Genomic DNA, 15,126 nt, shown 5'->3' on the forward strand with positions numbered 1-15,126 from the left:
TATATTTATAATAAAATCAATAAGAATCTTTAATATCTTTCTGTAAGTTCAACATACGCTTCATATTTCATTTATTTTAAAATTGCTCTTTTCTTTCTTAGAATATTTCTCAGCTGCCATGCGGACGAGCACTGTACACCTATGAAGGAAAGGAACCCGGGGATCTCAAGTTCAACAAGGGTGACGTCATCATTCTGCGACGGAAGGTAGATGAGAACTGGTACCACGGAGAGTTGAATGGAAATCGTGGCTTCTTTCCAGCAAGCTACATCCAGTGCATAAAGCCTCTTACTCAGCCTCTCCCACAAGGCAAAGCACTTTATGACTTTGAAATCAAGGATAAAGATCAGGATAAGGATTGCTTAACATTTACCAAGGTAAAGAAAAAAAGAATATGGTCTACATTAAGATTCTATAGGGGGGTACACACGGAAAGATCCGTGTCTAAATTCTAAGCAATCTGTCTAGATTGCTTAGAAATTAAGCACTGATCTCTCCGTGTGTAGGGTGCTGGCGACAGCGATGCGCGGTCCCGCGCGTCGCTATCACCGGCTCTAGATTTGGCATGCATGCATTCCAAATCTAGGGGGTAATTCTGAGTTGATCGCAGCAGGATTTTTGTTAGCAGTTGGGCAAACCCATGTGCACTGCAGGGGAGGCAGATATAACATGTGCAGAGAGAGTTAGATTTGGGTGTGGTGTGTTCACTCTGCAATCTAAATTGCAGTGTAAAAATAAAGCAGCGAGTATTTACCCTGCACAGAAACAAAATAACCCACCCAAATCTAACTCTCTCTGCACATGTTATATCTGCCTCCCCTGCAGTGCACATGGTTTTGCCCAACTGCTAACAAAAATCCTGCTGCGATCAACTCAGAATTACCCCCCTAGTGAGATAGCTAATTTCACCGCTGGGTGAAATGAGCTCCCCCCCGTCCGCTTCCCCCCTCGCTCCGCATACATCGTGCTGAGTACTGAGTGGGGGGAGAGATGTGTACTGAGCGGTCTGTGCTAGATCGCTCAGCACACATCTCCTCTGTGTGTACGGGGCTTAAAACTCAAACTCTCACACTGAATGGATTTCGCCATCTTTTTAACTATTCTATATCCATATTGGTCTACTTAAAAGGAGTGGTACATAGTAACATTAAGGGTCATGTATGTAAGTGAGAAATGCACCAGTGTAGGACATATGCTATTTGACAATATTAAGATGTGTAAAAGTTTGTGTCCTTTGATGGGAGGAGATGTACAGAATGGGGGTTTTCTATTAAAATTTGACTTGGCACAACATACTCTCCATAAAGAAAGCATAATCAAACTTTTCATTTGAGGAATTAGATAGTTAACTGAAATTCAAGGGATGGGTCATGGGTGCACATACGTATGACTGTGGTGTGTTATAGAGCTTCTCATATCTCATTCCTTACCAGCAGGTTATATGGGTTCTCTTGACCTACTGGTAAGTCTGTACTTTCAATGGAATGGGCTTGTGTAGCAACCACCTGCAAACATTCCAACACATACAGATGGGTCCATGTTTATCTTGACCTTTAAAAGGATTAACTGAGACTGGGTAGTCAGACTTAATCCCCTGCTGTATTGTTCTCTGTATTGTATTGCACCTGAGAACAATAGATGAAGGGTTTATGTTAATAAACCATGTTGTGCCTAGGCGCAGCAAACTAGTCAAGATAACCGTGGACCCATCTGTAAGAGTAACCAACACCTGCAATAAGGACAGTCCTAATGTCCCCTCCCCATCATCGTGTATTAAGGACATAGATGAGGTTTAACTGAGAAATATTTTAGGACAAAATTCCAAAATTTTAAATGAATAAGGAATAGTGCCAATATGCAGAACTATGAAGTGAGATTTTTATTCTTTTCATGATTTGCATTATACCCAAAATTCCACAAAGGTTTGGGACAAATTTAAAAAGTGGAATGTGGGTAATTGGGCGTGCTCCTATAGTGAATTATGCATGAAAAAGACATATTGGGCAGAGTTAAATTTTTCGTCAGACGGCAGCCACTAGATGGCGCCCATATGGAGCTATTCAATTGTAGGTCCACTCAGGCGTGGTGGCTGCCAGTGTCTGCATTTCAGCTTGCACGCCCCAGGGTTGGCAAGCTGAAATGCATGAAAAAATTACCCATTAGGGCAGCCAAACAGCAATTATTGCGATCGTGCCCAGCACTTTGGCCAGTTTTAGCTGCTTTACACAGCTAAACCCATCATTTATGGGCGCGATCAGTGAAAATAAAATACAATTGAATTGCGCCCCGCATTCTCCCGTCATTTTAAAAGCACTTTAGAAGGCAAAACAGTTAAATTCTGCCCGTTGTCTTTGTAATTTTTGCACTTTAATAAATTTACATTGGTTAATATAAGATTAACAAAATAAGCAACATGTTAGCTGAAAATTTACTGCAGAAGACTAAAGGATTAACAAAAATATGTATGGAACTTCCTAATTGTTTTCTAGAAAGCTCATTGATTTGTTCATGATTCTGTTTAATGATAAGCTGAAGGCAAGTAAAGGAGATACTGCAGCACCAGTTATCATACAGCTCTAACTTTGAGGCCTTAAATGGCCCTGTAAAAAATTAAATAGTCTGCAAATCTCTAGCTATTGCGGAACTCTAACTGTATTGTTTGAAGATAGTTATCATATCAGACAACTATGTGCTAGAAAAGCAATCATTTGTGTTCAGACTGGCTGTAAAAAAATAAAAAAGCAAAGAACATACAGCACAATGGGCATATTTATTAATAAGGCCCAATAATTATAATTTATTTTTGACGCTATGCATGGCAGTAAGAGATTAATATTTGACACAATGTTTTAAGATACACACAAAAAGAAAGGGGCTTGGAAAGGAGCACGTCCCTGCAGTGTGCTATAAGTGTAGTGATCGTATTAGCAATCACTTCACTCCTCTATAAGGAAGCCATGGCGTTACTTCATGAGCAGTGGCTATCAGGGACGTGCAGTCAGGGGAGGCAGGGGAGGCAGTGCCTCCCCTGTCATTAATGAGTAAAATAATACAAAGAAGATACTTATGACACATAAGTATCTTCTTTATTATTTTACTCATCATTAAAGTGTGCAGAATTATTTTGGGAGGCACCGATCGTGGTGCCTCCCGTAGTGATTGAGAAAAGATATGGGAGCAGGGGGCGGGCGCGGGCGGGGCCTAGCAATGGGCAGGAAAAGCCCATTGAAATTGCATGGGAAAGCGGCACCATTAGAGGTGCCACTTTCCTACAGGGACGTGCTTTGAACCTATGAAAGCACGTCCCTGTGAGTGAGGCCACAGTGATTGGCCAGCGGATCCGTCACTGGATCCGCTGTCAATCACTGTGTGGGGGTCGGTGGCGGCGGAGGTGTGGGCGGCGGAGGTGCTGGCGGTGGAGATGCGGGCGGCGGTAGCGGCGGTGGGACGCGGCAGTACGGACAGTTCTGCAGAGTTTGGCAGCGGAAGCGGTACCCATTTCAAAAATGGCGCCTCAGCGTCATTTTTGAAATTCAAGATGGCCGCCGCGAGCCAATCATGGCTCGCCGCGTCATCGCCCCGCCCCCTCCGCTGACTTATATAAGCCAGCGCGAGGCAGCGGCTGTCAGTCCGACGGCGGAGGAGGAGCTGAGAAGAGCCCCTGAAGACCGAAGACGCCGTGGAAGTCCTGGATAGGCGGCGGCTATGCAAAAGAGCTTAGCAGCCGCCGCCCACCAGGTGAAGACGCTGGAAGTCCTGGGAAGGCGGCGGCCATGCAAAAGAGCTTAAAGACCGCCGCCTCCCAGGTGTAGACGGCGGAGGAAGACGCCAGAAGCCCTGGGGAGATGGCGCCCCCCGAGGTAAAGGCGCCGGAAGCCCTGGGAAGGCGGCGGCCACGCAAAAGAGCTTAAAGGCCGCCGCCCCCAGGTGAAGACCCTGTTTAATAAAGGTTTTTTTAAAGTACGTGTAGTGTGTTTTTTTAAATATTTTCTTTACAGGTGAACTACAGGTGCCAGCGGGCCCTTTATGTTCGGGCATGCTGGCACTTGTGGTTCTCCAAGTGCCAGTATGCTGGGGCAGGCTTGCTGGGACCTGTAGGCCACCTGTAAAGAACAATATTACTATTCTTTACAGGTGGACTACAGGTGCCAGTGGGCCATTTATGTCCGGGCATGCTGGCACTTGTGGTTCTCCAAGTGCCAGCATGCTGGGACAGGCTTGCTGGGACCTGTAGGCCACCTGTAAAGAACAGTATTAGCATACAATGAACCCCGCACCCACCGCCACCAGGGGTGCGGGGCATAGCACTGGGCTATTAGCCCAGTGCTGGTTATTGCTCGGGAGGGGGGACCCCATTTTCATTTTTTGGGGGCCCCACCTTCCGAGGAATTCCAGCCCTGGGCTGACTGGTTTGGGGGGTGTTTAATGGCATGGCAGGGGGACCCCACACTGAGTGTCTCCCCTGCTATGGCATTACCCCCACTGGCTGGTTCTGCCTGGAGCTGGTTTTAGCGGTGTGGGGGGACTGCGCTTTTTTTTCCGGGGAGGGGGGGTGTTTAGCTGCAGTGCCTCCCCAGCCCCTGACCTCACCGCACGTCACTGGCGGCTATATCCAGGGAGAGTTCTTAAGGAATCCCACTGGTAATTTCTGCAGAAAGAAGTCAAAAGGCTGCAGAAGTTAACGTCATATGAATATTAGCTGCTGGAGCCAAGCTCTGGAATACTTCGTACTCTGGAACCTGGTAAATCCAACATCCCAGCAGCCCTGTTAGAAATCTATGGGGGCTGCTTCTACTGCAGAATTTAGAAGAGCCAAAGCAGATACCAGAAATATCTGCTGTGGTCCATCCATGGTACAATCAGAGGTTGTTTAATATTTGTGGGTACCCCCTCAAGACACTTGTATATCCCGCAAGTATTATTTTATAAATAGACTCCAAAACATAGATGCCGATATTCTGGATGCCTCCTCTAGGAAGGGAGAGCCAGGTTGGCACAGCGGTTGGCGATGTGGGGGGCATGGCTAGGCATAGGGGATAGACAATGGGTTGACGTGGTGCAAGAAGCTGTGGGTGGGCCGTGGCTGCATTATTGAATCATCGTAGCCACGCCCCTGATATAAAATGCAGAGATTACTGGCATTGTGCAGTGGAGGCGTGGCTATGATGATGCGATTCAGCATGAATTGCATCATTGGCCACGTGGTTCACCCACTTTACTTGGTAAGTGGGCGACAGGGTGGCAGGATGAGGGCGGCTCCAGGAGACTTGTCCACTCTCTAAAGGGGTTGGGAGTGCCACCCAATTTTCGTGAGCCTCACCGCCATTCATGAAAGTCTTAAGCAGATAGGTAGATAGTTACACAAAGAAAACCTTGTAACGTTGCTTTTCATGCTTGTTCAGAATGCCAATAAAATGCACCTTAGAAGAGGTAATACTAATTTTTTATATAAGTTGGTACATATCAAACTTCAAAGTAGACAGAGTTTTATGTTGGGCACTGTTTTAATAGTTCATATATAGAAAGTGCCTGTGTGTAGCTAATCTCACTTAGCCTCATTTGACTTTGTTGGCTTTGAAAGGTATCATCATTTGTATTTTTGAATAAAAATTATTTTACATTCTACATAATATAATATATAGAAGAAAAAGGACATATATAGTCATAATTTCCATCATTCATTTAAAACTCACCTATTGATGTTTGCCTACCCCGTCCACCCCATAAAAGTTGACGAACTTTTACATAGACCTTCCTGATGCTACTCCAGTCCTGACGCATCCACTCATTACCCACCACCTTGTCTGCATTTGTTCTTCACTCTCTAATACAGAGGTTCTCAAATGTGGTCCTCAAGGTACCCCAACGGTCCTGGTTTTAAGGTTATCCATGCTTGGCCACAGGTGGCTTAATTAGCCCCTCAGTCAATTTGGTTTAACCATCTGTGCTGAGCCATGGATATACCTAAAACCTGGACTGTTGGGGTGCCTTGAGGACCGCGTTTGAAAACCTCTGCTATAGTATATAAGGTTTCAAGGCTTCTTTGTATACCCCTCTCATGTTATCTTTTATCTGGGGCTCCTCATCTCCTTCTCATTAAAGTTTTATTTTTACTCTGCACTGTGTCTTCTGATTGAATTGCCATTAGAGGTTGAGTGTCCTATATGGTATCCGGTCGATGGATCGGCACTCGCTAGTTCGACAACGCTAACATCGACCACGCAACATAGACAACACCTACATCGACAGTGATCCCAAAATCCCAAAATTCAAAATATTCCAAAATCCATTTTTTTTTTGTTCAACTTAGATAGTGACACCTTTGCTTTCTGATGGCTCAATGTACACAAACTTATTTCATGCACAAAATTATTTAAAAAAATGGTATAAAATGACCTTCAGGCTGTGTGTATATGGTGTATATGAAGCAGAAATACATTCTGTGCTTAGACTTGGGTCCCATTCCCAAGATATATCATTATGGTATGCAAATATTCCAAAATACGGAAACATCCAAAATCCAAAATACTTCTGGCATTTTGGATATGGGAGACCCGGATCTTGTATATCATACTGATACTATTGTGTCTACTCTTGCTCCTATATGTATTTGTATAATGTAGCTGGTACTGTAAGCTTCTGTTTTATGTGTGTCTGACTCTACAGTACTGCATCATTTGTGATGTCTCATAAATGTTGATGATGATGATGATAATATGGAAAAAAGTTAATAATAAGAATGAAAGGGAACAATATGGCAATTGGCTTCCTATATTGAAGTAATGAATATTTACATTAAGAAGCAGGCTACAAATTGTAAAAAAAAAATGTATTTCAGGAGCCTGAAATAAAGGTGAACAGAATAGAAAATAGCTACTTCACTTAGCAGACAAAAGGCAGGGTGAGATCATATACTTTAGTGACAAATCTCATCTAGGAAGGTCAGTATCCATACAATGAGCAGTGCAGAAGTTTAATTGGGGAAAACTTTGAGCTGCTGATGAAGTGGATTGTACATGAGGTGCCAGAGAGTACTAGAAAAGAATAACATCAAATGCTCTGTAGGGCGCTGTAAGAAAATGATGATGACAAGAAGCATCCACAGCGGACTTTTTCCTCTCAATAGTAAGTATAGTACTGCTATTTAAGGTGAAAGGTTGTAGAAATGAACAAGTGGATAAATTTACAGTTTAGCATTCTGTTTAAGTAATGCACTGTAATAAGGTGACATGTGTAGATCAGCAATGGAACACTGTTGGATTATTTAGTATTTTAGAACAAGGAGTCTGTTTCAGAGTTGGATGGAATTTGGCATATAGATGTGTCCACATCCTCAAATTGCGGCAAATAGTCCTGTTTGATGTACCACAGACTTTATGACATAGCCTCTCCATACAACTTTTTATTAAAATATGCGTCTTTATCTACTTTATAAATTTCTTTGTGATACAATAAATCAGTACACTATTAGGGAATTAAGAAACAAAATGCAGGTAAAAGAATGCAATCTGAGTAAAAAAAACATGACAGAGGTCCAACATGAGTGACCCGCACCATGCCTCGCAACATCCATCAGTGTTTGATTTGCTCATTTAATCCTGTTCCATTGCCACAAAAATACAAATCCAATCCTAACTACTTCAACACTATTAGTGAATTGAGACCCAAAATTCAGGAAAAAGTATGTAAGCATGGGACTATCTACATGTGGCGGAATGTACAAGTTGCAACAGGCATCTCGCCCTATATGAATAATAGATATATGGGGATACATATGGAAATATATATATATAAATATATATATATATATATATATATATATATATATCTATCAGCCCGCTTGTACTGGTGTGCCCACCCCCTAGTCATACTGTACTCTTGATCTCCTACTAGTCCTCATCATCAGGGCACACTTAGACCAGCCCTGTAGCAGATGTAAAATACATTATACTGATGTCCAGCTCTGGCATACCACTGTAGAACTCTGACTACGTGACTATGAGGGGTAAGCAATTAGCTCCAATCATTTCGAAGCTAATGAATTAGCCCCACTGAGTATTCAATTAGGGCCATTTTGAAGGCCTTTTCGCCAATGCCTTTTCACCTTTTTGTTTAAGTGAAAATGCATTGGTGAAACATGCCTCAAAATCTGCGAAAATAACCTGCGGTTTTGACGGAAAATACGTGGATTCCGCCCCTGCAACATTTTTCGCCTAGGCGAAAATCCGGCTTTGCTATTGCATAGGGTGAATCCCCATTCACCCTAAGAATAGTGAAAAGCTCTGTTTTTTTCGACTAGTCAAAAAATTGCATACCCCCTATGTCAGCTGATGGTGAGTAGCTCTATGCAATAAAGACAGTACTGTATCAATGTGACCTTGATCATGATTATTTTAAGATACAAGTTAGACTAAACCAAGCACTACTTTAGGAGAAAATCATCAAAGCTTTATTTAATGAAACGGGTTGTTCTAAGGTGGAGGAAGCTTGTACTTTTTGGGACTGATTTGGAGTCGCACACTTCAGCATCTGCTTTTCCCTGCTGCTGTGGCATTGTACTGCAATGCCACATTGGAACTGCAACAGTTTCTATATGCAGATCCTCAGTGAAGGAGTATTTATGCCTACATGGACATTCACCGGCTTATTTTCAAAGTGACAGCAAGGTGTTCAAGGCAAACAGAGGAGCAGTGGTTATACATGAGCCCACCCTGGCAAGGAAGACTCTTGAAGGGCAACTGAAATTCCAAGCTCATGTAGCAATTGAGCTTAAAGCACCATCAGATATTCAAAGCCGCATGGCACCCAAGTACAGGTAGTGTCCAATTGGATGGTCACTGCAAGAGACAAAGAAACCTTTATATGTCTTAAACAAGAAATTTCTATGTAAACATTCATGTAAACATCTTTGTCAGTACTGATACATAAAGTGACTCTGGGTTTGAATAGCTGTTGTACCCTACAACTGGGAGTGGACAACAAATCCAGATGTTTTAAAGCTACCTTTATATGCTTACTACCCACATTACCCATGTAAGCGTACATGTGTGAGCAGTTATAACTTTCCATCACTTATCGGGTGATTGTTTTGATAGTACTGTCACTCTAATTGATAAAAGGTGGATTCCACTGGATACATGATTTCTTAAATAAGCTTAGTATATCCACTATATTTATATCCAAATCCCCCCCTTCCCTTCTGTGACTAATCTCGGATGTTCTGTCTAAAAAAATTAGAAGCATAAAGTGGCCTTGAGTGAGACCATTAGGATTGTTCTATATTGGTTGCGACAATCAGCTGGAATGTTATTACTATATTGTTTTTTATCCTAACATTGAAGCGCGGAATTTCTACATTTTGTGAGACTATAATGGAAAGATGCTCCATTCGGCTAAATAATGAATTGTATACCTGCTATAGAAGGTATTATCGGTAGTCCATAAAGTGTTAAAGTCATGACATAACCGGCACTGGTGGGGTCCATTGCTGATGAAGCACTAGTGTAGACATCCTAACATTAGAAGCGGTTTAAAGAAATGCACCACTAATGACCAGGAGAGCGGTTTTAAGAGAACCACTCTGTAAGTGCTGGGTGCTAGTAACCAAACACCATGGTCTCCAATAGTTTTAGGTCGATGGCTTTGATGATAAGCAGTTATAGGTTACTCTGTGTTACAGGTGGGTTAAGTTCGCAGAGACCCAGATGGGTGGATTCCCAGAAAGTACTTTAACAAACAACTTGAATATATAAAAAGTGTATGAATTTATTGTATACTTAGCCAAGGTTATTGATCAATTCAGCAGATGTTCAATACAGCAATCACATCAGCATACTCAGGAGCCTCGCCCTCTGTGTCTAGAGGCTGAGTTATATTCAGAGCATCCTGCCACTTCTGCAGTCAGTGGTTCATCCAGGCTGTCCAGTCCGTTAATGTAGAGAAAGGAGAAACTACCAAATTGTAATTCTCTCCAGGAGCTGATTGGGGAGGTTCAACACAGCAGCTAATTAGGAGGTTGGTCAGACCTCACACACAAAAAGCGATTATATTGATTTTATTATGAATTAAAACAAGTAATTTGACCTATCTATCTCATTTATGACCAATTAGCGCTATTATTCTATTGATTGTCCAGTCCGTTAAGGCTACTGACCCACCTGAAGGTCACATACTTATAGGGCTACTGAGCAGCCTCAGATGTGACAATATCATAAAAGGGAATAATCCTAAAGGTCACAAACTGATTAGGTTACTGACCAACAGGATATATGATGCACAAAGGAATGTACAATGCTGTATGCAAAGTCCTGTTATTCACACTCATATAATGAACAGAATGAAATTAAAAACACGTATTGTGTATAGTCAGTATACAATCTGACATGTAATCTCTTCGGTATATTTATTCATTCTGTTCTTTGTATTAGGTGTCAAAACTGCCTGAAAGCATCAATTTAATATAATAGTGAAACTTATATTTTTGTATCACTCCTGACTCTCTGACACAGAGATCCACAGGTAAAAGGGCTTGCTCATCTTTAGCCAGGAAATCAGGATGCTCCCAGGACAGCAGGTGATGGTACCAGTCACATAGACACAATCGGTCTGTGCAAACTGGGAATGGGCTTCCGATGTCCTGGTCAGAGTTTGAAGATAGCCTGAATATTGTAATAGCAGCAGCCTGGTTGTTCTTGTGTGTCACAGGCCTCTTGCAGGGTCTTCAGCAAAAGACTGACTTTTGATAAAACACCTGCTATAGTGAAGAAATGCTGCAAGGCGGAACAGCATCTTTCACTGCTGTCTCTTTTGCCGGTGACATACTAAAACAACAAGGCTGCTGTTATTACAGTATCCTGGTGGAAAAATGTTGACATGTCTGTTGGCATCTTCACCATGTAGACATTATCATGTCGATATTATGAATGTTGACATTGTTACTGTTGACACAGAAACTGTAAAACATTGTTCGATGTTGGTGGAGGACATTTAGCCATCTGGAGCGGAGGTGATTTACCTGAATGCTTGGCATATGCTCAACCAGTACAGAACAATTGAATATGCTGGTGTTAGCAGCTTCTTATATTTCCAAATGCTTAGGATATGTGTACTGATGGGAACTCCAGTGCATTGTATAGTTTACCATAGCAATGCGTTAAGAGCGTAAATTGGAAGTTTCAGTCTTGAATTTATTGTTTTGAGGTCTTAAAATGCTTTTACCTACTGCAAATCACAGTTGTGAATTTAGAATTGTCAGGGCTGGGCAATCATTTTAGGCTGTGAAAAATAAAATTGCTATCTGATCGGGATAAAATTGAACAAAATGCAAAGTGCTATCTATAGACAGAACCTAATTCTGCCAATTTGCCATATGAGATTATTTCCACAGTAATGTATTGTAGTAGCAGAATGACAGTACCATGCTGTGGGGGAAGCTTTTCTCCAGTAGGGATTGTTTTGTAATTGAAGCATTTAGTGACAGAGAGAATATAGGCTGGTATTTCATGAAAACCTCTTTCAGGCTGCTAAAATAAATGAATCTAAGGTGAAAATACGCCTTGTATCCGGATAAACACACAGGCAAAACTACATCATAAAGACTATGTAAGAGTAAGAGTCCTTCAATGGCACAGTCACATTTCTCATCTTAGCCTGTGGTATAGCAGACAGTTTAGTATGTAAATTTGAGGGGCCTCTTATGGACCTTCTGAATCCCCCAACGGTATCCACAGTAAATGTAAAAAATTATGCATAAAAACATTCATTCGCAAATAAATACATATTAACAACAATATCACATTTTATGAATATTTATGAGTATTTCAGTGGCATTTATTTGGCACTATTAGGGGCTGATTCTGAGTCTCACACAGACACAGCTGTCTGCGTCTTAAGCCAGTGCTGCAGTCGTAGGGCCTAATTCAAAGATGCACATAAACCCAAATGTTTACGTACATCTCGGATGTTTTTAGATCGGCTCATGGGGGTCATTCCGAGTTGTTCGCTCGCTAGCAGATTTTAGCAGCATTGCACACGCTAGGCCGCCGCCCTCTGGGAGTGAATCTTAGCTTAGCAGAATTGCGAACTAAAGATTAGCAGAATTGCGAATAGAAAATTCTTAGCAGTTTCTGAGTAGCTTGAGACTTACTCCTACACTGCGATCAGCTCAGGCCGCTTCGTTCCTGGTTTGACGTCACAAACACGCCCTGCGTTCGCCCAGCCACTCCCCCGTTTCTCCAGACACTCCCACGTTTTTCCCTGACACGCCTGCGTTTTTTAGCAAATGCTGAGTTACCACCCAGAAACGCCCCTTTCCTGTCAATCATTTACCGAACACCAGTGCGACTGAAAAGCGCCTCAGACGCTACAGCAAAACAGCTAAGTTTTTAGTAAAATAACTAAGCGCATGCGCTCTGCGTACCTTGCGCATGCGCAGTTAGCGACTAATCGCAGTATAGTGAAAATCGTCAACGAGCGAACAACTCGTAATGACCCCCCTGCAGCCTAACCCCCCCCCCCTTCCCTTAGTGCGTAATCCTAACCTTCCCCCGGTTAGGATGCCGGATGTCGGGTTGCCGGCTGTCGGGATTCCTGCATCGGTCTCCTAGCCTTTTCAGGATTCCGGCATTGACATTCTGACAGCATTCTTAACCACATCCCGATTAACTTGCTGCTGGTATATGGGGACAGTGATGAGCAATGTTCCAGAAAATGGGGTTTTAGCCCAATTTTCTGGGCGTGCTGGAGCCAGTGGCTGCATCCTCAGACACAGGCTACAGCAGTGTGATTTAACCGGACATCCTGGGTAACCTGAGATGTCCGAGGTTCATGCAGAGGCATCCGATGTTACATCTTTGGACACATCAGTGGATCCCAGACGTCTGGAGTGGGTGCCTATTTACAAAAGACATCTCCTGAGGTTTTTGCATATTTCAGCACAGTCACTGTGTACAATGATGCAGTGACAGTGCTATAGCATACATCTCTGAGTCAGCCCTGCTGTCCTGTCTCAGTCTTTGTCCCTATGGCATGTGCAGTTTCTCCTTCTGAGTATGGAATTTTGTGTGAGCTGTTGTGCATCTTTGGGCTCCACTGCTTACAGCAACACACCCACAAAATGGCCACATCTGCTTAATCACTCCTCTGTCATCTCAGGGACACCCACAAAATTCCATGGAGCGTGTGTTCAATTCTGTTCTTCGTCTCTGAACATTAACAATCAGGACACATGCGTTATGCGACTGGGACGCATGCGTAGAATGAACATATGCCAGCTACTTGCGGCATTGACGCTATGAATAAGTCCCTTAGTGTGCATCAGCACTGATGGTCTTCATTAGAATGTTTGTGGGTATACCCAGTACTAGTATTAGGGGTATATTTATTAAGGTGCAGGTTCATAAAAGTGGAGATGTTGCCCATAGCAACCAATCAGATTGTACTTATCATTTATTTAGCACCTGCTAGAAGATAATAGCTAGAATCTGATTGGTTGTTATGGGCCACATCTCCACTTCTATAAACCCACACTTTAGTTAATGTACTACTTAATGTCTAATACTATGAATAGGTGTGGTTCTGAAGAGAGATCGACAGTCATTAGGTTCGCAGTCAATAGGCTAATTCCATATGGTCGACATTCATTAGGTCAACAGGTACAAAAGGTTGACAGATGATAGGTTGAAAATGCTAAAGGTCAATAGTTATAAAAGGTCAACAGGTCCAAAAGATCGACATGACAGTTGTCAACACACATATGGTTGACACAAGTATTTTATTTATTTTTGGCATATTTTCATCATTTACCATCCATGTGAACTATGATTGGAAATAGAAACCTGTGCCGAGTGCAGCAGTAGTGAAGAGAGGCACCTTACCTGAAGATGACAAGATGACACAAAAAACCTGTGTTGACCATTTTTGTGTCTAACATTTCCATATTGACTTTTAAGTCTGTCGACCTTTTGTACCTGTTGACATTTTGGATAATTGAACACAATAATCATGTAACCATGTTTTTGTGGTGCTGTGTTGTGGTTTTCCTCTTATTTTCTTTTTTTAAATATAAAGTTTATTGAAAGGTCACAATGAATAGAATCACTGACATATTCCAAAAAAACATAATAAACTGGAATATAGCACAGACAGTAATATCAAAATAGAAATTACAGTATTGTGACCAGTTTTGTAGTTCTAAAGGAGTGGAAAAGGGAAGGAAGGAACTCGGGGAGGGGACGGTGTGGCAAGACAGTAAAAAAAGAAAGAAGAGACTTAAGCAAAGATATAGAAGAAGATAGAGAAAGAGATCCAAATGGGTGGATTCCAGTCTTTAGGATGATGAAACTCATCCTAAATCAAATGAAGAGGGAGATTTTTGTGATACAAGCCAGAGGCCCCAAACCTTCTCAAAGGACTTGGAGGATTTAGAAAGTGTACTGGTCATGTATTCCATACGATGTGTGTACGAACTCGAAATTCTATTGAATTTAGTGAAGGAGGAGCCAGTTGTTTACATTCAGCAGCTATTTGACATGTAGTAGCAGAAACTATATAGCATATTAATTTGCTTTGATGCTTGGTTGCCATTGAAAGCCCCAAAGGGAGGAGGGAAAACTTAGGTTCGCAAGGGATGGGAATTTGGAAAACATGGAGTATTAGATGAAAAACTTCCTGACAGAGTATCACAATTTTGGGGCATCAAATATGAAGGAAAGTACCTTCAGAGGTGCAGCCTCTTCAACATCTATTCAATGTGTCTGAGAATATTTTTATGAGTCGGGATGGTACCTACTGTAGTACCATCTATTTAGCAACTTATAAACATTTTATTTTATTTTTACACAAATTGAGCTGGAGGTAGCATTTTCCCAGATAACCAACCAATCTTCTATATCTATTGCTCCTCCCAAGTCTGTCTCCCAAGCAATTTTATGGGGGTCACACAAAGAGGATGATTCTTCCTATAACAAAGAGTATAAACTCGAGATTAGACCTTTGGTCGAAGATCGTCTAAGACACAGCGTTTCAAAAGTCTTAAGGGGTCTGTCACAACTCAGAGCACTGCGATTCCCCAGTTACGCCAATCTGCGAATGCTGTCTGTGACAGTTTACTGATTACCTCAGAGAGTG

At 42.2% G+C, this 15,126-nt stretch overlaps 1 protein-coding gene across 4 annotated transcripts in view; it reads left to right on the forward strand.

Annotated features, from left to right (window-relative positions):
* The window catches only part of SH3RF3 (SH3 domain containing ring finger 3), an 868,906-nt gene that overhangs the window by 421,042 nt on the left and 432,738 nt on the right, over positions 1–15,126 (forward strand). For all 4 annotated transcript variants that reach the window (XM_063953826.1, XM_063953827.1, XM_063953828.1 and 1 more), the window contains exon 2: positions 102–377. In XM_063953826.1, the coding sequence (XP_063809896.1) occupies positions 102–377 (276 nt within the window). The remainder of the gene's footprint in view (positions 1–101; positions 378–15,126) is intronic.

The sequence above is a fragment of the Pseudophryne corroboree genome, chromosome 2, assembly GCF_028390025.1.
Source record: "Pseudophryne corroboree isolate aPseCor3 chromosome 2, aPseCor3.hap2, whole genome shotgun sequence".
NCBI classification, from domain to species: Eukaryota; Metazoa; Chordata; class Amphibia; order Anura; family Myobatrachidae; genus Pseudophryne; species Pseudophryne corroboree.